General features: G+C 39.3%; 1 protein-coding gene and 1 long non-coding RNA gene across 2 annotated transcripts; both read right to left on the reverse strand.

The window, feature by feature from the left end:
• Positions 1 to 10,034: 10,034 nt before the first annotated feature.
• rhoub (ras homolog family member Ub) lies at positions 10,035 to 15,219 on the reverse strand. Its single transcript, XM_039670397.2, has 3 exons — positions 14,803 to 15,219; positions 12,641 to 12,699; positions 10,035 to 10,581 (listed from the first exon to the last, which is right to left on the reverse strand). Exons 1-3 carry the CDS (start codon positions 14,999 to 15,001, stop codon positions 10,126 to 10,128), a joined length of 714 nt encoding a protein of 237 aa, XP_039526331.2. The 5' UTR covers positions 15,002 to 15,219; the 3' UTR covers positions 10,035 to 10,125.
• Positions 15,220 to 15,926: 707 nt separating this feature from the next.
• LOC120493680 (uncharacterized) lies at positions 15,927 to 16,805 on the reverse strand. Its single transcript, XR_005625755.2, has 2 exons — positions 16,516 to 16,805; positions 15,927 to 16,431 (listed from the first exon to the last, which is right to left on the reverse strand). It is a non-coding gene; the product is annotated as an uncharacterized LOC120493680 (long non-coding RNA).
• Between the last annotated feature and the right edge of the window lie 7,674 nt (positions 16,806 to 24,479).

Here is a 24,479-nt window from a genome sequence, read left to right on the forward strand (position 1 = left end):
TATGGATGAACAAGTGGCACATTACTACCATAAATTATGAATATGTTATTAAATCTTCTTTTAACTACCACATCCTCTGTTCAAACATGAACACCCTCTCTAAACTGTTGCTTTTCCTTAACGAAGTCTTGATGTTTAAAGCAGACATTCTGTCTGGACAGTGTCTCCGTCCAAGGGCCTCCAACCATGCAACCGGTGAGGGCACATCCTGTCCTGGAGCGGGGGGAGCTCGGCCCGTGGGAGGTGAGGCACGCAGGTTAAAGGTTAGCGCCCCTCTCTCTTAAGTTTTAAAAGGCTAGGACACTAGTTATAGACCTGGGTCACAGGCTGCTGACTCCTAGTGAGACTGCCGAGCCTCAAGCAGATCTCAAGCAATGGCTTCCGAGCTATTAAGGACTGAAAGTGGAAACGATGATCTACCTCATTTGAGGGGTGATGTGTGTTACGGCAGAAATGTGTTGGGCAGCATCATCGCGGAGGGTGCTATGGAAAATTTAAAACATTATACACACACACAGAAGCACAATTGGACTTAACAACCATGGATTGAGTTCCTCATCAATCACCACCACAGTTCACCTACCATTTGACCTATGTGAGCAAACAAGGCCTCAGTGTGAGTTCACTACATACCTGAGCTGCTGGCTACAGACAATTAAGAGTCCTTACAGAGTGACAAGCACATTAGCATCAAAAGAGATGAGGCTTTGTTTTTCAGTTGGAGTTCATTCACTAGATTATCATATTGAGATATATTAGATGCTATAATGAGGTAATTTTCAAATAGAATTTGAAATTTGAATGATCAAATTACAAGACACTTGTAATTTGTAGCTGGTGAAACTGCTCTGTGAACCAACAATATCAGATCTTTGCTTTTACAGGATAAATTATTTATAAAAGTGCTTAGCATGTGCTTGTGCTAATATTGTATAAAATCAGAATACATATGTGACATGTTTTTGTTTACTTATAGGTAAACCATTTACACATAGTGTTTTGAAGACTTGCTTACTACTGCGGTTCAATAGTGGTGTGATTGCGGCGTGTGCATCGGTTAGATTGCAAACGAATAACGTTAGGCTGGATGGATCTTTATGGTTATTATTTTTAGATGGGAGAGTATCTATTCTATAGAATGACTAGTTACTTATACGTATGGTTCTGTAACAAAACAGACAATAAAAGCGAATATTAATTACCATTTACATACAAATAATAAGACATAGTAGTGTAAATATAACCTGGGGAAATGCGAATTTAACCAAAAGAAAATAATAGGTAGAATTCCCCATATATTCACTGTAATAATGCAGTCACATGCTATCACGTAGGCCCAAAATTCACCACTACGCATAACTACTGCTATTGCACATAAATAGAGACTACTACTCTACTAATCAACAGAATTAACATACAGGTGACTGCACTAGCACAATAGGATGGTCTCTCAACCAACTAAACATAAAATAGAAAAACATGACATCTTAGCTCAATTGCTAACAACGATGAATGTGTAAAAAAAAATGTCAAACATACTCTAATAACACTCTTGTACAATTTAACATTACAGACACTGCACAGATACACCCACCTGTCTCAAGGATGCACACAGTGAAGAAAGAAAAAAAAACCTGAGGGAACATGAATCACCGATGCTCTGAGCCGACTAATAAACACAGAAGCTTTCCTCATTCACAAAATGGCCGCGCCCCTAGTGGTCGGCATGGGGACTGCATGCAAACTAAAAAATACACAATCTTGTCTTTTCAACACGTAGATTTGGGGGTCTGAAAATGCAAAGCGCTATCGTTCATTGTTCAGTCCAGAGGCTCGTGGTGTTTCTTTACAAAGTGACTTCATGACGTTACTGGCCTAGCAGCAGAATACAACGTTTTTAGTCGTTTTGACAGATCCGTGTGAATGGGGATCACTTTGACAATGTTGTCATCTAAACATTAAAAACGCGAAAGAAAATCTTGTCCATTTTTAATTCATTGTTGTTGTGTAAACATACCCGTCTTCCATGACCCTGTTTAGCCTGTCCAAAATTGCGTTGGTAAACATTTGAATTTGAATTTCCTTTACGACCATTAAAAAAGTACGATCTACCTTATTCGGAAACACCGGAAGTAGCTAACCGCGGCGATTGTTGACAAGTCTGGTCCTGCTGCCCCTAGCCGAGCGCAGATTTGAGTTGAGGGGAGCATCTCGTCTGTATCAAGAGGAGATAAGCTTGATTGGTGTGTGGAGCCATATCAAATTATAGCATTAAGTAAAGATTTATTAAGTATTTTGTTTATAATAAAGTAAAACTGCTGCAAAATGATCTTCTACTTCCTTCATTGTGGAACCAAAAGGAGCGAGCGAACGACCAACAAAATTTGACCTTATTATGTAACCAATAGGCCTACTTATATTTTAACCATGCATTTATTTAAAATATATTTCTCATTAGAATATCAACCAATGTTCATGTCAAAAACAAAATTAAAAGAAAATGTTATTTTTTTAGGTACAAATGCCACCGTTTTCTTTTACTGAACTTATAATAAAGTTATATGAAAAGAATATTTAAATGCACAAATAACAGAGAATGTGTTTTAATGAATTACGATGACTTCACTATACGATCTCAGAAGATTACAAGTTTGTAGGCTACATGTTGCCGGTAGCCAATAAGTTTAATCTGCATCTTGTGATGTGAAGAGTGAAGTCAAGCAGTTCTACATGCGTTATCTCAAAAACATAAACTGAGAACAGCATGAAGAGCCGCACATAGGGAGACGTCCACATTTACGTAACAAAAAGTCCACTGCGGTCTGAACTTGTCATAAATCGGGTTCTGATCAAGAACAGCTAATCCTGCGTTTAAGTATTTCAGTGCCAAGAACACAGAGTTCCAGACCCACTCACAATGATGGTCTTCGTCTCACAGAACACAAAACACCATGGGAAATTTTACTTAAGGAAGGACACAAATAAGAAATTATGAGTAATTACAAGTGTAGAATGATTACGAGGACTTTTTTTCAAACAAGTGTTGAGCTGTCAACATTTGCCCATTCAAACCTGGGAGATCCCCACTGATTCACTGAAACCACAAGATCCCGAGTAACTCTTTCATCAGTTCAGGCCTATATCTTTTGTGAATGAACCAGCATGTGACAGCACACTTCGGGTGAAAGGGCCATGATAAGAAAGGGACTTGTGGCTGGTCAATGTTTAGTTTGCGTGTTTCAGAATACACCAACACATGATCAATGGTTTGGTTTGTGCAACAAAGGCAGTCCTGTTGCCTGACTATCTGCTTTACAAACAGAGGAGAATGATGTCTCGAGGGCATCGGGAACTTTGCAGGGGCTGAGGTGCTATCAGTCATCACGTGGGACATCAAAGACAGCCTAGCACTGTCAAACAATGGAGAAAGAAAACTAACAACTGACTGAGAGAGAGAGGGTAAGGAGAGGTAAAGTATTAGTAGGTTACTGAATACTAACTGAATCATATTGATTGAGAAAATCAGAAGGATTAGTCTAGGTTTGCTGTATGTTATCCCCAAAAAAACCCAAAAATCAAATCTCTTCAGTACTAAGCCTCTAAAGGGGCATGTTGATGGAAAAATATGACATGGTGATGGAGAAGAAAATGATTTGAGTTAGGGTTAGGGTTAGAACCAAAAGTTATTGCAAGGGAACACAAAGGGCGAGCGCAAAACATTTTTGTGAGAAAGCACAAAAGTATTGATTTATTATTTTTCCTCCCATCTCATATTTTCTTCCTTCACCATGTCCCTTTAGGGGCTCCATATCAATATCTCATTTGTTTCTCCCAAGCACTAATTAAATCAGAAGAAATTCTCTGCTGTTTCTCCTAAGAAAAATATATGCGTCTTCTCTGGGGTTTTAGAAGAGATAGATATGAATAATATTTAAGATAAAGACTGCGATCAAAAGTTGGAGTCCTGAATATGATCTCAATCATTTCTCATCAACCTTAAAGCAATCCACATGCGATCCACATCTATTTTACAGCTTTGAATTCTTACTTTATGTCAATGCTCATTAGCATTTTTATTTCACTATATTATTATTTAGTTGAAAGAACATGAGATCAAATCAAATGAAGTGTTATTACCAAGGAAATACATGAAAATGCCTTACAAACTAAACCAATTTACATGAACTAAGATGAAAAAATATTTTTTTATTGTTAGTTTATTTTCATATTAACTAATATAACAACCTTCTGTTCTATTGTATTCTATTTTATTACTATATTCTATTATATACAGGGAAACAATGCTCAAATGAAAAAAAATATTTTTTTTTTTGTTATTTATTTCATTATAGTTTGTTTTTAACTACCCCTGCAGAGAAACATCATTGAGGTTTCCTCGCAGTGGCCTTTTTGCGCTGGCCATTTGACTATATGCAAGTTGAATGTGACGCTCCCTCTGGCCGTGTTGACAAAAGACAGGGAAAAGCAGCCTCATGTGAGAGACAAACACATTGTGCCTGCGTGTGTGTGAGTCTGTGTGCCAAAGATGGGTTTTTATGGCTCGTATGGCAGGAAGTCAAAAGCTCCTGCCAATATGGAGCAATTTATCAAACAATCATATCAGCATTAAGTCACTACAGAATCACTCAAGTCTGGCTCATTTTCAAAAAGCTTCTCAAAAACTATGACAGATTTAAATCAAAACTAGATTTTTGCTTTTTCTGAAGAAAATGTGAGTGAATATGACATCCACACAGTGAAGGTTAATGGGGTCCAAAGTTTTTTGGATGTTGATGTTCTGACCAGTGTTTGACCATTGTGCTCACGTCTCGTCTTTTTTCATTCCAATACCCTGCGACTCGAGTCTTTGCGTTCAACTGCAATGCTTTTCCTCTGCTTTTTCTACGTAAGCATGCTAGATTGACTTTTTTTCAATATTTTTTGTTCTAAACATATTACTGATTCTAATGATGTTTGCCTAAGCAAAACCCACTAATTATGGCAGGAAATAATATGACCTTCAGAAAACAACACTGTGGTATTTAGAAACCATCAGTATGTGTGTAATAAGCTTTAATTTATCTTAAGCATGCCCTCAAGCCTTCAGACGTACATTAAAAGCAGATTTGTGTCAGTAACTAGTGCTCCAAATGAGACCACACTGCCATGGGTTTTAATCCTATCAGCCTTCCTGCTAAAGGGGCCCCGAAACATTACGTCACACACACACATTTTGTAAAGTTCCACACATCTTAAAGAACAAATCACATCGACAGGCAAAGGACTTGTGCCAATGTGCTGTTAAACTCCTGTCATCTCTGGGAGCATATTACTGTCCTTGTGACCACAGTTACAGAACCCAACTGTGACGTCAAGTCGTCTCATTACCAAAGTCGGGATGTCAAGGTTCAGGCATTTACCTAAAGGTTCACAGAAATTAGATCAGAAGGGGTTTACCCAAAGATGATTGACTAAGTATTGGTCACACCAAGGTCACACGACGTTTTAAGGTCTGCTATTGTTCATTTTAGGGGTCTTGCAAAAGTCGTCGATGATTTTAACCACATCATGTCCATTTTTTACACTGTCATGATTATGAAATATTTCTTTCTGACCACACTGATTGTGTATTTCTTAAGACAATCCTTAAGGGACGTTTATTGAAAATCTGCCATCTTCTTCTCTTGTGGATCTTCTTTCAACAAGACCATCTGAGCACTACCATTTCAAACTGGCTGTTATGTATTGTAAAAGTGCACATTATGGTTTGAGAGTAACTGTTGTTTATTCTTGAGTGAAATGCTACGTATGCTAAGCTAGGCACACAGACTGTATTCACTGAGACTGTCTGTGCAGTTGGCTTTTCTTTGAGACAAAACGAAGCCTCTTAATGATGGGTTACAGTGAGACCGTTGCACACATAATTATAATCAGAAATGCATCTGTACTGTGCAAGTAGCCTACTCTTTTAGCATTTTATTCGCCCGTGACCCTGTGACCTGCACTGGCAAAGTTATAAAAAAAAACTACATCTTCAGGGCAAATAGTTCTGTTCTGAATACCATTTAAACCAACAGCAAAAACTAAAGATACTAACTTTGAAATTAAAAATAACTTAGTAATTTTAATAGTAACAGTAGTAATGGAACTAGCCTTAGCTGCAATCATTAGCATTAGCATAAAGACAGAGGGTTCTAAACTGAATCATTCGTTTTAGGTGACTGACAGCTGTAACCTTACAAAAATACCCTATAGGAATCCTGCAGGATTTTCATGTTTCTGCAGGATGTTAGCATGAATTCGTGAGACAGCTGAAATTCTCACTCCAAATGCGTGACAGTTGGCAGGGAGCTAACTTGCTAATCACTAAAATGTTCTTGCTAAAAAGCACAAGATCCCACCCCCCATTCAGTCTCCAAAAAGCACACTTTCCTCAAACCAAATGAACGCACACAGCAGCGTTTTTAGCTAAGGCTAAGCAACACAAGACAATGCGTCAAATGAAATGACTTCATAGTCTCAAAGCACATAACTTTTAAAATAATAATGAACGTAAACAACTTAGCTCTAGCTCTTTAAAGACGTTTGGACAAAAACTAGATCTCAAATGATTTCTAATGGTCTCTCTGTGACATACATGCACTTACTCCAAATAGTGTTTGCTAACAAAGCTATCACTGAGGTAGGCAATTGCATGCTAAAGTCAACATGACCCGTATTTATTTCAATACATGCTCCTGCTGTTGCAGGTCAGGTGACGACAGGCACACATGAAAAACTCATTCAAGTTTCAGTTTATGTCACATTTATTTTCCATGAAAATCATGGATAGCAGTCAGCAACCGAAACACACAGATACACACTGAATCATAGAGTAAGAGATTTAAATGCAATCATAAAATGTACAGATCTTCGATTACCCTGATAATGTTATTGCGTTGACAATAAAGTACATTAAAACAGAGGTCACTTTTCTTTCTGTAAAAAAAGACCGACCACTTTGTAGGCGGCTTTGATTCTGGAAGTGTTTTCCCGACTCATTTTCTCAATTAGAGTTTAATAAAAGCAACGAACCAACCATTTCAAAAGTAAATTAATAAAATGTAACGAAATTGATGGAATAAACTACACACTACAAACTTTGCTGCTTTTACAATATATGATTGATAATCGGGGGGGATTTTAACTTCCTGACCTGAACCCCACTGTTGTGCTCTGTCGTTTGTGGCGGATCAATGAACGACTGGGCTTCTGAATAATGAGAAGCAAATTCAACATATCATTGGCTGATCAGGAGGACACATAGCCAAAGGACTTTGTACTAGACTTTTTACAACATGGCACGACAGCATAGATCAAGTCAAATGGGAAAGACTGCAATAGGTGATCACAAGTGCAATGCATTGTATGGCATACAAAGGTAATGTGTTATGCATGATAGGTCCATATTCCTGTGATTAACAGTACACAAATACACATCCCTTTCACATTGCAATGGCAGTTGTGTCAACAAGGACAGAAGAGTTGGAGTTACACTTAATTTTAGACAATCAAAAGATGAAAACGAGGCCTACATTTACAGGTAGGCTCAGTTACAGACTGATGGGATATAAGGACCATTTAGATTGGGCGTAAATGACCGAGGGGCCACAAGACTGCCATAAAACTCTCTTTGTGACCTCAGACATGGAGGTTAAACAAACAAAAATGAGCTTGATCACCAGTGTTAGCATGCTAGTATCATTAACATGTGGTCACACAACGTTCGGATATGCATTTATCACGTAGAAGACGGGTGAATAAATAGAAACTGTGGCACTGTAATTGGTTACAAAAACAAAAGCAGTAGATGATTTTTAAAACCATAATCAAACAGTTTTGGCTGTGGAAAAGGTCAACAGTGTTCTTCACTTTCCAGTTGAGCCATTTGTTCATACATTGAGGGTTGTTGTCACCAAAGCATGACTAAGAACTGTGACACACCATCAGTATGCGTGTCATAAGCTTTAATTTATCTTAAGCAATGTGCCCTCAAGCCTTCAGACGTATATTAAAAGCAGATTTGTGTCAGTAGAGCTCCACGCTGCCATGTTTCCATTCAAAGTTGTGTATTAAACTTGTGCAAAAAATGGAATATCGCATTAAATATTTGCCAATAAAACACTGCTTCCATTCCATGTGTTCAAGAGAACAAAATCATCACTTGCTGTAAAACTGGCGCAAAGTATCAGTAATAAAAAGATGAAAAGTGTCAGCAACCGAGGAAGCCTGTGACTCATTTTTCTTACATAACAAATTATTTTCACATCAGAGTGCGCACATGAACTGCAATTACAATCGCTGTCATGTTATCTTGCGTTCGAATGCCTGATGTTTGGGAATGCAATCATGTGAGAGATAATTTTGATGACAAGCTTTGGCTCAGGCATTTCAGAAAGACAAAAACAATATTCGAGATGGTGTGCAATGAGATTGGACAACTTTGAAAGTGTGAATTATATAAACTCTGAGCAGAGTGTTAACTGAACACTGAAGCAGTGTTAAAGTTACTGAGACAATTAAGTAATTAATTGAGTATTATTGAAGACACCTGATGGTTTCACCTTTTCTATTTGTTCATCTGGCTGTTCTAACCATAGATATGTATATAAAGGCTAGATGTGTTACGGCGGAGTTTCCATCGTCATCACCGGCGGCCATCTTGTCACAGACAAGCTGATGTAAGATGAGTGGTCAGCACAAACACAAATACTCTTATCTCGTTGAAATCTTGACGGATTTACAAACGGTTTGGTTTCTTACAAACGTTATTAACGTGATTATTTATTTATACACTTTTTATTCATAAGTATGCAGTGTCATAACTACATCTCTGATGTTTATAACAAAACAAACCGTATGAAAATCGGTAGAAAATTGAGCAAGTTATGGTCATTTAAATAGTACATGCACCATTAACACAAATGTTACGAGTGAGCGAGCTGCCTGTGACAAGATGGCCGCCAGGTGCAGATGTCGACCTCGATTGGCCAGCAGCGTGGACGACATATCTAGCCTTTATATAGATATCAATGGTTATAACTCATGTACAGCAGCCAATCAAAATAAAAAAGTTAATGTAATGTAAGGGTCAAAAGCCCAACTAAAACAAACACTGATCATCATAATGGTGACTTAAAAATGATTCATGGTTTTCACCTTCAGTGGTTCTGCTTGTTAGGTGTCTTCAATAATGCTCAATCATCACTCAATTATTCACTTAATTATCTCATTAACTTCAGCACTGCTTCAGTCTGCTCATTCGGTGTAAATGTGTTTCTTACCGAGTAAAAAAAAGTATCCATCTTAATTGAGCGCATACATTTTTGGCCTTTCCATCCAGCGTTTTTAATGCGATACCCCAAATCTTGCATAGAAGTATGTGGAAAGAAACATGGCTAATAAGGTCCTCTACACCTACACAATGGCCCCGGAGTAGTCTTTATCCTGGGCCCCCGTGATGTTTAGGCCGTGTGTCCACCAAAGCGTTTTTCCACGCGCCTGGCGTATGTTTTCAATTGTTTTCAATGGGAGCGCCATGTTTTTTAAACGCCATGAGCGTACCGAGGCGCTGAGCGTTTTTTTCACGCTGAAGCGCCTGGTCACTGGGAGTTGAAAAATGTTCAACTTTGGATAAAACGCAGCACTCATCACTGTCACATTTTACCCAGCCGTCCAATCACAGTGGAGGAGGGGCAGGACTAAACCACACTGACCAACTGTCACAACATTCAAACTGCTGCATATATTCTGTATCATAGCAACGAAACGTCTCACCGGAAAAAACGCTGCGCTGCCAAAACGCTCTCAAGTGCCCAAAGCACAGCGTCTTCAGCAGAGCGTCTAGCGTTTTCAGCGGGCTAAAAACGCTTTGGTGGACACACGACCTTATTGACGGCCCAGCATACAGAACTTCCTTCGTGCTCTAGCTGTCGAACAACTTTTTGTCGCCGTTCATCGTCCTTACAGCAGCAACACTGTTCTTGGTTGATCTGTTACCAACTGAACATCATCCACTTGAGGAGCGTGAAGCTAAACCAGAGTCTATCACATTGTTCATGCCTCAGAAGATTGGCTTGACCTTTGCTACTGTATGCAGATATATTTCTTCCACCACGACTTTGAGAGCATTTTCATTTTATCAGCAGTGCTGTGGACCTTCCGTTCTCGTCTGGCTCTTCTGTCGGAGTTTCGCAGCCCCACGGAGATGGCGGCGTCAAACACGTCCTTCAGGTTTTTCTGAGTGAGCGAGGAGCATTCGACGTAGGCCACCGCTCCTACTTTGTCCGCCAGGGCGCGGGCGTCCTCTTCCAGGACAGGTCGCTCTCGGCGCCGTGCCAGATCGATGAGGACCTTGACATCTTGCCTCAGGTCACACTGGGTGCCCACCAGCAGCACAGGTGTGAGAGGACAACGCCGTCGGATCTCCGGGACCCATTTTTCATCAATGTTCTGGAAGGAAGCGGGGCTGACGACGCTGAAGCACAACAGGAGTACGTCAGTGCGCGTGTAGCAGAAGTGACGCAACTTGTCGAATTCGTCCTGTGGTGGAGAGAAAGAGAAAGGTAAATGCCCTGCCCAGACAGACAGAAAGCCTATCACTTTATATAACAGTGTATCATTACTGATGTTTAGTAACACAAGGCCTCGAAAAACCTTCTCAAAAATCATTTGCGGGATTCCAAATTGTTATTTCAAATAATAAAAGTCCTTTAACTAGCTCTCGGGGTGTTTTATAATTCCCTGAAGCAATTAAGTGAAATTATAGGTTGGCGCTCGCAAAGAACATTGGATGTGGAACACGCAGTGCACGCTTTAATCTTTAAAACTTGGCCAAAGTTTTCAACTCTGGCACACCCTGTCCTGTTTATGCAGTACAAATAAATTGAAAGTATAAATCTGTAGAGCATTTGGAGAGAAGGGCCTCGAAAATCATTGAGAACAGCAATTAAGCTTGACAGATATGAGTGCCAAACCTTTTCAATGCCTTTGCTGCATCTAGTTTTTGTTTACGAAATCGAAAGATTTAGATGAAATACACACACACACACCTGTTTCCATTTAACAAACAACTTCAATAGACTTTATGGACTTACAGTAAGTTACAATTTTAGGCGTGATTTTAATTTAATTACAGAGCTAAGATACACACTTTTCCTTATACATTGAAAGAACTTTATATGAAAGTGATATAAAATATATTATGCATGCGTGTGTATATGTGTACACACACACACACACACAATTTTCATATTCAAAATATTGTTCAATTAAATTCAATTGAATTAATTAATTAAAAAAATGCCCTATTTATAGTAATCAATTTACTGTTGTACAGCTTGGTACTGTACAATTTACTGTAATTATAGTAATCTATAAATAACTGTAAATAGCCATTGCAGTAGATTTCTCTACTAGCTGCACTGTAAAAAATTGTTGATTTACCTTAAAAAAAAATGAAGTAACCTGGTTGCCTGAAAACTTTAAGTTCATTGAAATTGAAAAATTGAGTTAATACAATGAAGGAGATTGATTTAATCATCAGAAACTCAAAATATTATGTTATTTGAACCACATAAGTTGATTTGACAGAAGAAAAAATGTTGTAACAAATCATGATTTTTTTTTTTACACTGTGGCAACAATATAATAATAACCCTAAAAATAATGTATTCTTGGTGTTGGATTTATAGATTTAAAAAAAGATGTACAGTACAGAGATATACACAGATGAATCTCTAATGTCATTTTGTACAGTTTATACTGTCATATCACCAAGCCCTACACTTACAGTCCCTCACTGTTTTCTTTTGTTGACGTGGACACCTGCTGTACAACATAATGGAAGTACATCTAAACAGACTGAGCAATAGACTTTTGTGATACTAGCCTTTGTTTCTGGACTTTGAGCAAAGTGCATTTGTTCTTTCTCTTTAAAAACTATCTGAAAGCCAGCCGTTCTATAACTGGAGAAGTGAATTCTGATCTTCTCGTGTTTGCCTCAGCTTGCCTCTGCATGGTTCTGAAAAGGGATTTATATGTTGTGTACTAAGAGGGCAGAGTCATTTATTTGTTAACCCATGTTACGCATGACAAAGGAGTGTCAGTTTCCGAGGTTCAAAATCTTTCAACAAAGCAATCTAATGTTCCAATGTGGAAATCAGAATGAACGTAGAGCCAGCGGCCTTTTCAAATTAGTGATATGTGAAGGTAGTTACACAACAATCAACACTGAAAAAAAGTTTGGCATCTAAAACACACACGGTGCCCCATCCAAGCCTGTGTGGCTCAGAAAGAGAGAGGGAGATCCAATAACTAACGTGCCGATAGCTTGAGGATTGTTTTTTTCACTCCCTTTATGATTTCCTCACAGTATGGCAACCCTCCCGATCTTTTCTAATTGCTAAGATTTTGTTGCGCAATTGCTTTCTCATCCAATTTCTAAATCCTGCTTTCAGAGAGTGAGAGAAATCCACCGCAAACAAAAAGATCAAGTTAGTTGATTTTTGTCTTTGGGTTAGCTTCGAAATGAATGGAAAGCATCATGATGTAATGAGCATCGGACAGTCGTGCAGTTAGACTGGGACATACTGGGTCTTACCTGTCCAGCAGTGTCACAAAGCTGCAATCTCACTGGTTGACCATCCACCTGTACGACCGCTGGAGGAAAAAAGGGGGAAAAAATTAGTCATTTTACCACCGACACACACGCACCTGACTCATCCGACACTGCAAACAAAAACGTCAATTGACTTTATGGACTTCAATTACAATTTAATATGTTATTTTAGTTTCATTACAGAGCTAGGATACACTCATACATATATTATATGTGCACACGCACAAATAAAAACATTCATATTCAAAATATTTTGAAATTTATATATATTTTCATTCGTGCATATATATATATATATATATATATATATATATATATATATATAAACTCTTTATAAAATCCCTTTATTCAACTCTATAATATAAAGCAATGAATCAATTAATTATCAATTAATTTGCTAATTTAACAAAGTCTATTTAATGTTATTAAACATGTAATCTTATTAATATTTTCAAATTCATAATAAAATATTCTTAACATAACAGAGGCTCTATAAAAAATAATAATAATTATTATTATTTTCATTTGGTCTGTAAAAAAATTATCTTGATATTTTCAAATGTAAGTCTGTAAAAAATCGTAATATTACAAGGTCTCTTATAATATTAATAATACATTGTAATTATTGTTATTTATTATTATTCACCCTCATGAACATGGCATAGATCAACAGCCCAGATATAATTTGGGTTCCTGCAGCTCATAAAGCGCTCATCATTTCACTTGTCAACTTTACTTGTTTGTAGGACAGGACATGCTGTTTCAAATCTATAATAATGTTTATTCCATCATGTCACGGTAAAGTGATCTCATGAAACACAGTAACACTGAGGGTCCCGGTGATGATTTGTCACTTCAAAGTGTTCTGCTTCAAGCACCCATTGTGTAATTGTCTCCAAATCCCCGTCATATGATCTGCCTTTAATTCAGCCTGTTCCCCCTCAGACTCAGAGTACCACCTGTTGAATTGCGTAACTGTTCTCAAATCAGTGCACAGATTTCTGATCTGGGTTCAGGAGTTTGAGGGTGACATCACCACTGGGGCAGCAACACAATATCTGCTCAGAGATTGAAACTAGTCGACCGGACCCCATGGATTTTAGGGGCCAGATTTTCCAGTCATTACTATTGCGCAAGGGCTTTATAATAACAAAGGCATGCTTGTGAGTACTGAACAGTGACATGCTGTTGTTTCAGGTCAATAGAAAAATTATGAAACATATGTAAAGTAGCCTACTCTTTGACTGACATTTTTTTTAATAAAACACAGTCTTGAAAGCATTGCATTAATTTCCAAGCTTTGCTGAAATTTAAGACCCCCCCCCCCCCCTTCTACTTTGTCAACACCGTCAGATATTTATTAAAAATAATAAAGTGAGTCAGCAACGTCCTTGAATTTGATGTTCAAATGGTCATATATTTCTTGTTTCCATATTATAAGCGTTTAACATCACACATGCTCAGATGATTTTTACGTTATCATTGATTTTCAGACTGTGGATAGAATCAGTTTTAAACAATCCTAAAAAAGTCTCAATTCATTCATTGTTTTGTCGTTTTTTATTAATATTTTACTTTTTAACCAGGCTGTTGTTGACCCATATGGAGGGATGGTGTGGGGAAAAAAAAATCAAAATATTAAATAAACTATATAATTTAATTATACAATTTACTTGTCGAGTAAAACGTTTCACAAAACTACAAAAAGCGTGTTGTGAGTAGTGCTGTCAAATCGATTAATCGCGTCTAAAATAAAAGTTTTTGATTATACTGTATATGTGTGTATATATTGTATTAACGTTATATATGTTATGTATACAATGTATACATGTATATATATATATATATATATATATATATATATATATATATATAAATCGATGAATCGATGAAAAACTTTTGTTAGATGCGATTAATCGATTCGACAGCAAAATAATATACAAAATTAAGTTAAAAATTCATTTTTATTTTCAAGTCACATGAACCATGTTCATTCACAGTAAATGTGATGAATGCATTTGTGATTACTAAGCTAAAACACCTGTTTGAATTTGAGGAGAACTTGAGGAGAGTTGACTTCATTGATCCACATAGCCTAACGTCACTATAATCGCAATAGCCCAATTGCGCATTCAAAGACTCACCTGAGAAATCGTCAAACGCTGTCGGGACGTATTTTGTTGGATATCCATTGGTTGTGTAGCTGACAATCAGGCTGGTTTTCCCCACAGCTCCGTCCCCGAGAAACACGCACTTCAACAGCCGCCCCTGGCAGTGCGCGGGCCGGGGGGATCTTGGTTTGTGTGGGGGCACCGGAGGCGCCATCAGGTGACTGTAATCCATGTGCGTTCAAACGCGCTGCTCGACCGGACCGCAGGTGTATCGCACACTCCTGATGGAGTGACCCGAGAAAAAACACATCAATAAGGGCACTTTATCAACAAGCGGGCGCTATGAGCACTGCGTAAAAATGCGCTTGATCCGCTACTGCGCACATAAACAGTCAGTTTCATAAGTCCAAATAACTCAGTATCTCCACGAAAAAACACGGACGTCTCACACTTCAACAGCTGAGCAAGGAGTGAGAGAAGAAGCTTTTATAGTCAGATTTTGTTTGACTAGCTCCTCCCTCTTCACATGGCTGCTTGAGCACAGGCTATTCATGACGCTTCTCTCACTAGAAACAATGGCAAGTGTGCTGTGCGTTAAAAAGACAGAAATAGGCTATTGGTTCTTAATTTTCTGAGAACATTTCCTGTTTTGGTTACACTTTATTTTGTTTTAAGGTGTCTTTGTTACACTGTAGTGATAAAGTATTTAAGAACGGAGTAATACCATAAGGTTAAGTTTGGTTTAGTTGCATGTAATTATGCATAGTTTTTACTATAGTCACTATAGTTATTAGATACACTCTAAAAATGCTGAGTTGTTTTACACCAACTTTGGGTCATAATATATAGTAGCCTACCATAATTAGCCTACTATAGTAACTACACTGTAAAAAGAAAAGGTGCCTGGAGGAACCTTTTGGGGTTCTTCACTTTGCCACGCCGGCGGAACCGTCTGTAGATCCTCTAGGAACCCTTTAAAAAAGGGACAGTTCTCTGAGGAACCACCCAGGTTTCCTGAGGAACTCTTATATTAGGCACTGCATGGAACTGCTTTAGGTGCTTCCAGGAACCATTTTTTATTTATTTATTATTATTATTTCATGTTGTTACTATGGTTAGCATTAACTTCTATTATTAAAAACAAACTGAACCAAATACAAGGTAAGAATTGTTTATTAAATTTTAGATCCATTTTAATACATACACTTCCATGCACTCGGGAAAAGAAGCTAGTAATAGATTAATATCACTGAATAGAATACACAAACAAATAGTATAATACATACTGTAAGCAACATGAATAATCAACAATGTACAGTATATACAATAGGGTATACAAGAAAAGGGTATACATCTCAACAAAATGCATGGAAACACATCACATTAATAATAAAAAAAAACAATTAAGTTAAGTTGTGTCAATGGACTTTTTTTGCCTGTGTAATTTCACAAATTTGACCGCACCTTTACTTGCTGAAACATAAAATGCAATCATTAATAAAATCTTAACAAGGGACATGTGAGGTTAACGAGTTAGAACAGTACAATTTTCCGTTTGTTTTTCCTCTTTACTGGTGGATGGTCCAGGCACTTCAATGATTTTCAGGTCTACAGGAGGATTATTTTTCTTGTTCAAACTTGTATTTCAGCTTACCAAGGTGCCTGCAAAGAACCAAAATTACTGTCAGCAGTGTTATTAAAGTGATAGTTGTGAACTGAAAATAATTTCCTTGTGACATTCCGAACCTGTTTGACTTTCTGTCTGTGGAACCCAAAAGCAGATCTCAGGCGTAATGCAACCCCAGTCATCATTCAGTTACACTGCAGGAGACAAGCAGAACAAAACTGTGTAAATCATTCATGAAACCATTCTTATGTACACTTGTTTAGTTCAATTCAATGCAACAATGTATGTAAAAATGGTTAAATATTGTGTTAATCTCCAAAAATGTCACAGAAAAGATCATAAAAATATGAAAAATTAAATTGAAAAATTGGTCCACAACTCATGTGTTATGAGTTGTGTTGCAAGTCTTCTGAAGCCATAAAATAGCCTTTGTTTTTTGTCTAAAAAGACTACAGTTCGAATTTTTTTATATTCAAATGCAAATGATTAAAGGGGAAATGAAGCAGTGAATCAAGTTTACATGATTTACAAGATGGATTTCCAATATAATCAACAATTATATAAGAAACATTACAAATGTAAACATTTAGGGAAAAAAAAGGAAAAAACGTTGTATCTTTCGCCGCCAGGGCGCCGCCATTGTGCAGTTGACGTCACGGGGTTGGTTGGCTCAAGTTTAACAGGCTCTGGGCACTGAAAATCGCGACATCAAACTGTGTTTACACCAGTGTTTTGACCGCGAACGACTAATGTTAGGTACAGTCATTAGACAAAAAGACGACTTCTCATGTTATATGTTGACAAACTGCACATAGAAACATTGTTTGCGATGTTTGCCGTCACATATTCCCGTCTCGTCAACATGTAAGTTAGCATGTAACGTCCATATTTTTGCAGTGGTAGTGCTAGTAGCTACAGCCTACATACTAGGAAAAAGTGTCTCCGCTCTGACATCCTTCAGGGAAAGCATCGCCGCTTCCACACGTCTACCTCCCGGCACAGCATGGTAAACGTGCGCGCCGGTGATGCAAATACATGCTCAAGATCAACCTCTTGACAACAGATGGACTCTGACACGGAGGGCATCGAAGTAACGCTACAACAGCCACACTGACACCTGGTAAGTTAGCGTTGCAAACCCGCTCTTCGCCCCAAACCACCGGCTGTTCTACATAGCAACGTAACTTAACGTTACATGGTGATGACGAGACGGGAATATGACGGCAGATATGTGCAGTTTGTCAACATATAACATTAGACGTCGTCTTTTTGTCTAATGACTGTACCTAACATTAGTCGTTCGCGGTCAAAACATTGGTGTAAACACAGTTTGATGTTGCGATTTTCAATGCCCAGAGCCTGTTAAACTTGAGCCAACCAACCCCGTGACGTCAACTGCACAATGGCGGCGCCCTGGCGGCGAAAGATGCAAAGTTTTTTCTTTTTTTCTTCTAAATGTTTACATTTGTAATGTTTCTTATATAATTGTTGATTATATTGGAAATCCATCTTGTAAATCATGTAAACTTGATTCACTGCTTCATTTCCCCTTTAAGGAACTGTATAAGAAAAAATGTATATAGAATTATTGGAGCCAAATCGGTGATGTAATTTTTCTGAGTGACATGAATGAGATTTAAGAGCCTGAAGGAATATTTTCATAGAATAACTGATTAAAAAACACAAGTACACAGTCAAACAAAACAAATTCACACAGAAAAGTTCATAGTAATAAAGTACTTGTAGTGTGGTGCCGGTAACTTCCTCCTGTAATTCAATGTAGCCTCTTAAATGTTCAGATGATTTTAGAAATGCAGTGGTTCTTCTGAGGAAACAAAAGAACAAAGTTGATTATATCCATTCACAACATAATAATTATTGGCCAGTAAAAGGCTTTAAAATGGTTTTTGAAAGAATCAGGGCACCTGTAGTAGGCTAGCAGCTAACGTTAAATAAACAAAAACAGACCAAACTAACGCCTATTGTTATTCATAACGCAAATGACGACAGTCGACAGCAGGAATTAGCTATTAATACGTTATATCAGCAATTTGAAGACACAGTTTTACAGAATACATTTAAGTGAATGACTAAAACAATCTAAGACAATAAGTCAATGATTTTCATTAATTCTTTAACGTTAGATTAGTTAGCGTCGCGGCTCAAACCTTCATACCAGGTAGCCTATGTGCAATAAACAAGTGGTAAACTCTGTAAGAACGCGTGTTTTAGTTTATATATACATGTGTTTGAATATATAGTGAATAGACTCAGTATTTATATTTCTTTGGCGAGTTTACAAACCTTGTAACGGAGAGCCGAACAAACAGCTGAAGCTTTGATGAGAGGAGCCGTTACTTTCAAATCCGACGACGATCAGCTGATCTGTGTTGCGCGCGACGCGCGAGCAGCGCGAGGTTCACTGAAGCGATAACAGCAGATGAATAGCAGCAGTTTCGTTACAGAATAAAACTGTTCTCTTCCTGCTGCTTCTTCTTCTTCTTCTTTCGAATTTCGAAAATGATATTTCTGATGCAGCTAGTATACTTACATTTAATTAGTATTGGCCTATTTTATTGATTCATTTAAAACTTAAACAACGACAAAAAATAGTATTTATTGTTATACCTAATATATATATTAGGTATAACTGTGATAATGTTGGTTGTGTGTCTTGTTATTTTGTTATCAGTTGTCCCCTGTCTATTAATTATCCCAGGTGTTCATTATTTCTCACGCCCCCCTCGTTATCTGGTTTAGCTTGTTTGTCCCTCATTATTTAAGCCCTGTGTTTCTACCCTGTCTTTGTGAGTTCTTGTCTTATGTGATCTGTTAACGGCGGTGTTGGTTGTTCATGCTCCTGAGTCCAGAATGTTGTCGAGTTTGTAAATAAAGCGTGTGCTGCACATGGATCCACAGCCTTATCCTTCTTGCAACAGCACTAGCATCGTAACAGAAGAACTCACCATATCGTGATCCAGCAGCCATGCTTTCCCGGAGTCCAGATATCCAGATTCTCCGTCTTCATCAGGAGAGTCGGACTATTGAACAGTATGTAGCAGAGTTTATTGAACTGGCTCATCTCGCGCACATGAACACCCAATGTTTGAAGATATTCTTCCGTGGGGGATTAGAAGAACCACTCCTGTCTTTGATGCCCGATCCAGATCCGCACGGGTCTTTAGAATGTTACATCGACCTGGCGCTGTTGAAGAGCGGCTCTGCGTTTACTGTGTGCGTGGAGGAGAGCAAGCTTCAAGGGTCTGCGCTTCACGTCAGCCCAGCCGAGCACACGATTCACGTCAGCCCAGTGAGTGAACCATTGAGTCCAGTGAGCGAACCATTGAGTCCAGTGAGCGAACCATTGAGTCCAGTGAGTGAACCATTGAGTCCAGTGAGCGAACCATTGAGTCCAGTGAGCGAACCATTGAGTCCAGTGAGCGAACCATTGAGTCCAGTGAGCGAACCATTGAGTCCAGTGAGCGAACCATTGAGTCCAGTGAGTGTGTCTAGCCCTGTGACGCGCCGCCGCAGAAGGAGAAGGAGGACTCGTTCGGCTCGCCAGGCTCTGGTGAGTGTACCAGGACTCCTCGCCCTGCCGGCCCCGCCTCTGCGCCTCGCCCTGCCGGCCCCGCCTCTGCGCCTCGCCCTGCCGGCCCCGCCTCTGAGCCTCGCCTTGCCGGCCCCGCCTCTGCGCCTCGCCTTGCCGGCCCCGCCTCTGCGCCTCGCCTTGCCGGCCCCACCTCTGCGCCTCGCCCTGCCTGTCCCGTCTCTGCGCCTCGCCTTGCCTGCGGCCTTCAAGCTCCGGGAGGCTTTATCTGTGGATTTTCCCAAGTATTTTTTGGGAGGGGGCAGTAGGTATCCTGTGAGGGTCATGGAGGCAATGTGGCCTTGGACTTCAGCTCGTCCTGCTCCGCCTTGGACTTCAGCTCGTCTTGCTCCGCCCTGGCCGTCGCCTGGTCCTGCTCCGCCTTGGACTTCAGCTCGTCCTGCTCCGCCTTGGACTTCAGCTCGTCTTGCTCCGCCCTGGCCGTCGCCTGGTCCTGCTCCGCCTTGGACTTCAGCTCGTCTTGCTCCGCCCTGGCCGTCGCCTGGTCCTGCTCCGCCCTGGCCGTCGCCTGATCCTGCTCCGCCCTGGCCGTCGCCTGGTCCTGCTCCGCCCTGGCCGTCGCTTCGTCCTGCTCCGCCTTGGACTTCACCTCGTCCTGCTCCGCCTTGGACTTCAGCTCGTCCTGCTCCGCCTTGGACTTCAGCTCGTCTTGCTCCGCCCTGGCCGTCGCCTGGTCCTGCTCCGCCCTGGCCGTCGCCTGATCCTGCTCCGCCTTGGACTTCAGCTCGTCTTGCTCCGCCCTGGCCGTCGCCTGGTCCTGCTCCGCCTTGGACTTCAGCTCGTCTTGCTCCGCCCTGGCCGTCGCCTGGTCCTGCTCCGCCCTGGCCGTCGCCTGATCCTGCTCCGCCCTGGCCGTCGCCTGGTCCTGCTCCGCCCTGGCCGTCGCTTCGTCCTGCTCCGACCACGCTCTGCGATCCAGGCCCGCCTGGGCTTTATCCTTGCCCGGTTCCCCTGCACGGGCCTGGCCCTCCGTCCCTCCCCCGGACCGCCTCCGCTTCACCGCCCACCTGAACTTTTTTTTGTTTTTAGGGGCGTCAGGAGCCGCCCATAGGGGAGGGGCTATGTGATAATGTTGGTTGTGTGTCTTGTTATTTTGTTATCAGTTGTCCCCTGTCTATTAATTATCCCAGGTGTTCATTATTTCTCACGCCCCCCTCGTTATCTGGTTTAGCTTGTTTGTCCCTCATTATTTAAGCCCTGTGTTTCTACCCTGTCTTTGTGAGTTCTTGTCTTATGTGATCTGTTAACGGCGGTGTTGGTTGTTCATGCTCCTGAGTCCAGAATGTTGTCGAGTTTGTAAATAAAGCGTGTGCTGCACATGGATCCACAGCCTTATCCTTCTTGCAACAGCACTAGCATCGTAACAATAACAATACTTAAGTATAACAATAATAGGATAATAATAGTATTATTTAATTATTTTAATAATAGTATTATATAATAGTATTATAATAGGATAATAATTGTATTCTGGACTCACAGAACCATTAGGTTCCTCCAGATGCTGACTTTAACATAAGAGATCTTCCAGGAACCATTTAAATGTTAAAAGATCTTACAATAACCCTTTTATAGCATTCAAGTTCCTCTAATTTCCCCCAAAGCACTTCGAGGTCTCATGGTAGTGAAAAGGTACCTCCAGAACCTCTGAAATTTAATACAAAGTGCTTCAAGGATCCCATAAGTTCCAGCAAGAACCGCTAAGATTGTCAATGCTCCTCCAGTAACCCCAACTCTATGAGAAAGAGCTTTGAGGCACTTAAATTGTGTTTTTAGGTTCCTTGAGTATCCGACAGGATATTTGAAGCACCTTTAGTTTTTACAGTGTACATGTAACGTGTAACAGACATAGGCTACTGTATGTGTTAGCCTATATGACATTCACTTTCTCAATTTTGCTACAATGCCAGTGCAATTTGAATCGGCTTAAACAAGCAAGCAACCTTAGACATTTAACTGAAAGTTAGTTTCATAGCCTTGTATTTTTGGTAGAATGTAATATTTAATATTTGTTTAGCGAATTTTCTTCGTTATATAAATTCAGTGGAAAAGTACATTTTTTTTGCACGTGCAATGAAGAGGGTCAGTAAACCCATTTATGATTATTTATGACTTTGTATAAATGGCTAACACAATAAAAAAAATCCTAAAAACATAAATGTAAAATGTGCAATTAACATTTACACCACAATTGAATGATAATAGTATTAAAATTTAGTTGCAGAGTTACATAATAATATTCCTGTATTTGACTGATCCCATTACTCTCCTTTTGGTTTAAACTTGTCTCTGGTTTAAACTGATCTTTTCTGCCAGCTAGTGGTCAACATGAGCTATTTTACTTTGAGAAATACATAGCCTGATGCCAAATAACTGACAAACAATATCATTAAGTCATTTTTATTATTACTGTATGTCTTTTAGTACATCCAGTTTCATGACATTATGCAATTTAATTTATGCTTTACTAAAATAAAACTAAATAGCAATGTAATTACATCATTAAACTTGGAGATGGAAATAGATTTTTTTTTCAGTTAAGGCTTCATGCATCTACAGTATACATGGCCTATTATATAGCCTATTATTAAAGCTTTAAAAAGGCTTTTATGGCCAAATGAAAGGGAGGGGTCTTCAAGCACAGTGAACCTTCATATCTGAACAAACTCCATAAGTGATTATGATGTTCTACTCTGACTCTATTATAACTTGTTTGGGTTAAGCTATGAAGAAAAACTGTTATCAAATCAGAGCACCATTTATTCAGAAGAAGATTCTGCCTGTAAATCAATGCTAAATGCTAAATGAATCATGTGTCTGAAATCACACCTTATAACTGGTCTGTCTGATGACAAAAGAACATTACATTACCACAAAAGGTCATTTTAGGACCATGTGTTCTTGCAACAAGCTAATATTGCTGATAATTTACTCACCCCCACGTCATCCAAGATGTCCATGTCATTCTTTCTTCAGTCGAAAAGAAATTAAGGTTTTTGATGAAAACATTCCAGGATTTTTCTCCATATAATGGACTTCAATGGGAACCAAACAGTTCAAAGTCCAAAAGACAGTTTCAGAGCAAAATGCAAACTGTTCAAAGGGCTTTAAACGATTCCAGACGATGAATAAGGGTCTTATCAAGCGAAACGATCGCTCATTTAAAAAAAAATAAAAAAACAAAGTTTAAGTTTTATAAGCTCAAATGCTTGCCTTCCTCTGTTCTGTGATGAGCATTTGTGACTCCATGTTCGAACTCGTTCATCAAAATTAATAAATCTTTTTTCGTGTCATTTTGATGATATGGATCTTGGATGACATGGGGGTGAGTAAATTATGAGCAAATGTTTTTTTTTTTTTTAAAAAAAAGTGAACTACTCCTTTAAGAAAGTTCTCAATATTGCAAAATAAATAAATAATTGGTGGAAAGTGAAACTACAACACATAAAAACTAAGTAAGGCCTACTATCAGCATCCACTCAGGCATGTAACTGACCTTTAAAGGCTTCCTGATGTTATTTAGGGAAGGGAGGGCATTGTGTAGATAGTCTTGCTGACCATCATTGTAAAATTTTCCATTGTACTAGAAGGCCATTAGCAGTTTCCACCGTTTATTCTTTTATTATGACTTTATCCAACAATAATAAATTCAAGGGATCCACTCTTCCAGCTTTTAGAGGTTAGTCCGTACAAAGTTTTCGTGCAAAAAATGCTGGCCGTGTTTAAGGCCCTGAAACCTGACCTGAGAGGCCATCATGTGCTTGTTCGATCCGACAACACATCGTTGGTCTCTAACATCAGGGGGGTCTGCGGTCGCTCCCCTTATACAAGCTGGCTCCCTAGATCATTCTATTGTTCGGGTAATGACACTAAAGTTTGGGCTGGAGCATCAGATAACACTCAGGTAATGAATCTTATTTTCAGTAGGGACGATATCAGCAACAGAGTGTAGGCTACATTTTTTTCCATCATTGAAAAAGCGTGCCTCTTCCTACATTTTTGCAAAACTCCGAACGCACCTACACATATGATTATGTGTTTGGTTTGGATGTGCTTTATAGTTTCCTGGTGGATGACGTCCTCTTCAGGGAACTAAGGTTACATCTGAAAAAAAAAGAGGAAGTGAAAGAGAATATTATTGCTAGGGAAAAGAGGCCAATTTTGTAAATAAAGCTCGAGGTTTTCACGTTTTCAAGTTTTAGCGCCAAGTCGCATCAATCAATACGACATTTCATGACGCATTTTTATTGGCTAGTCGACGTAGGTCGTTAAACACGCTGTGAGATGATCATGCTAAATTTCTGACGCTGTCACGATCGGTCATCTTTCGTCTGGTAATATGTACCGGTCATACCTCAGTCCTTTATCTTGTGATAACGTTATGTGGATTGTGTAATTTTGCACTTTGGGTTTATTAAAAGCTACACTGTGTGATTAAAAGGTACTGTATAGACCATTTCAAAAGATGTAAAC

This window comes from Pimephales promelas, chromosome 16 (assembly GCF_988280905.1).
Source record: "Pimephales promelas chromosome 16, fPimPro1.hap1.1, whole genome shotgun sequence".
Taxonomy (NCBI): domain Eukaryota; kingdom Metazoa; phylum Chordata; class Actinopteri; order Cypriniformes; family Leuciscidae; genus Pimephales; species Pimephales promelas.

Coding starts and splice junctions, on each gene's coding strand:
- rhoub (XM_039670397.2), bottom strand. CDS start 15,001: ATGGATTACAGTCACCTGATGGCGCCTCCGGTGCCCCCACACAAACCA. Junction 12,700..14,802: donor AGCGTTTGACGATTTCTCAG/GTGAGTCTTTGA, acceptor TTTTTCCTCCAG/CGGTCGTACAGGTGGATGGT. Junction 10,582..12,640: donor TTTGTGACACTGCTGGACAG/GTAAGACCCAGT, acceptor TCTCCACCACAG/GACGAATTCGACAAGTTGCG.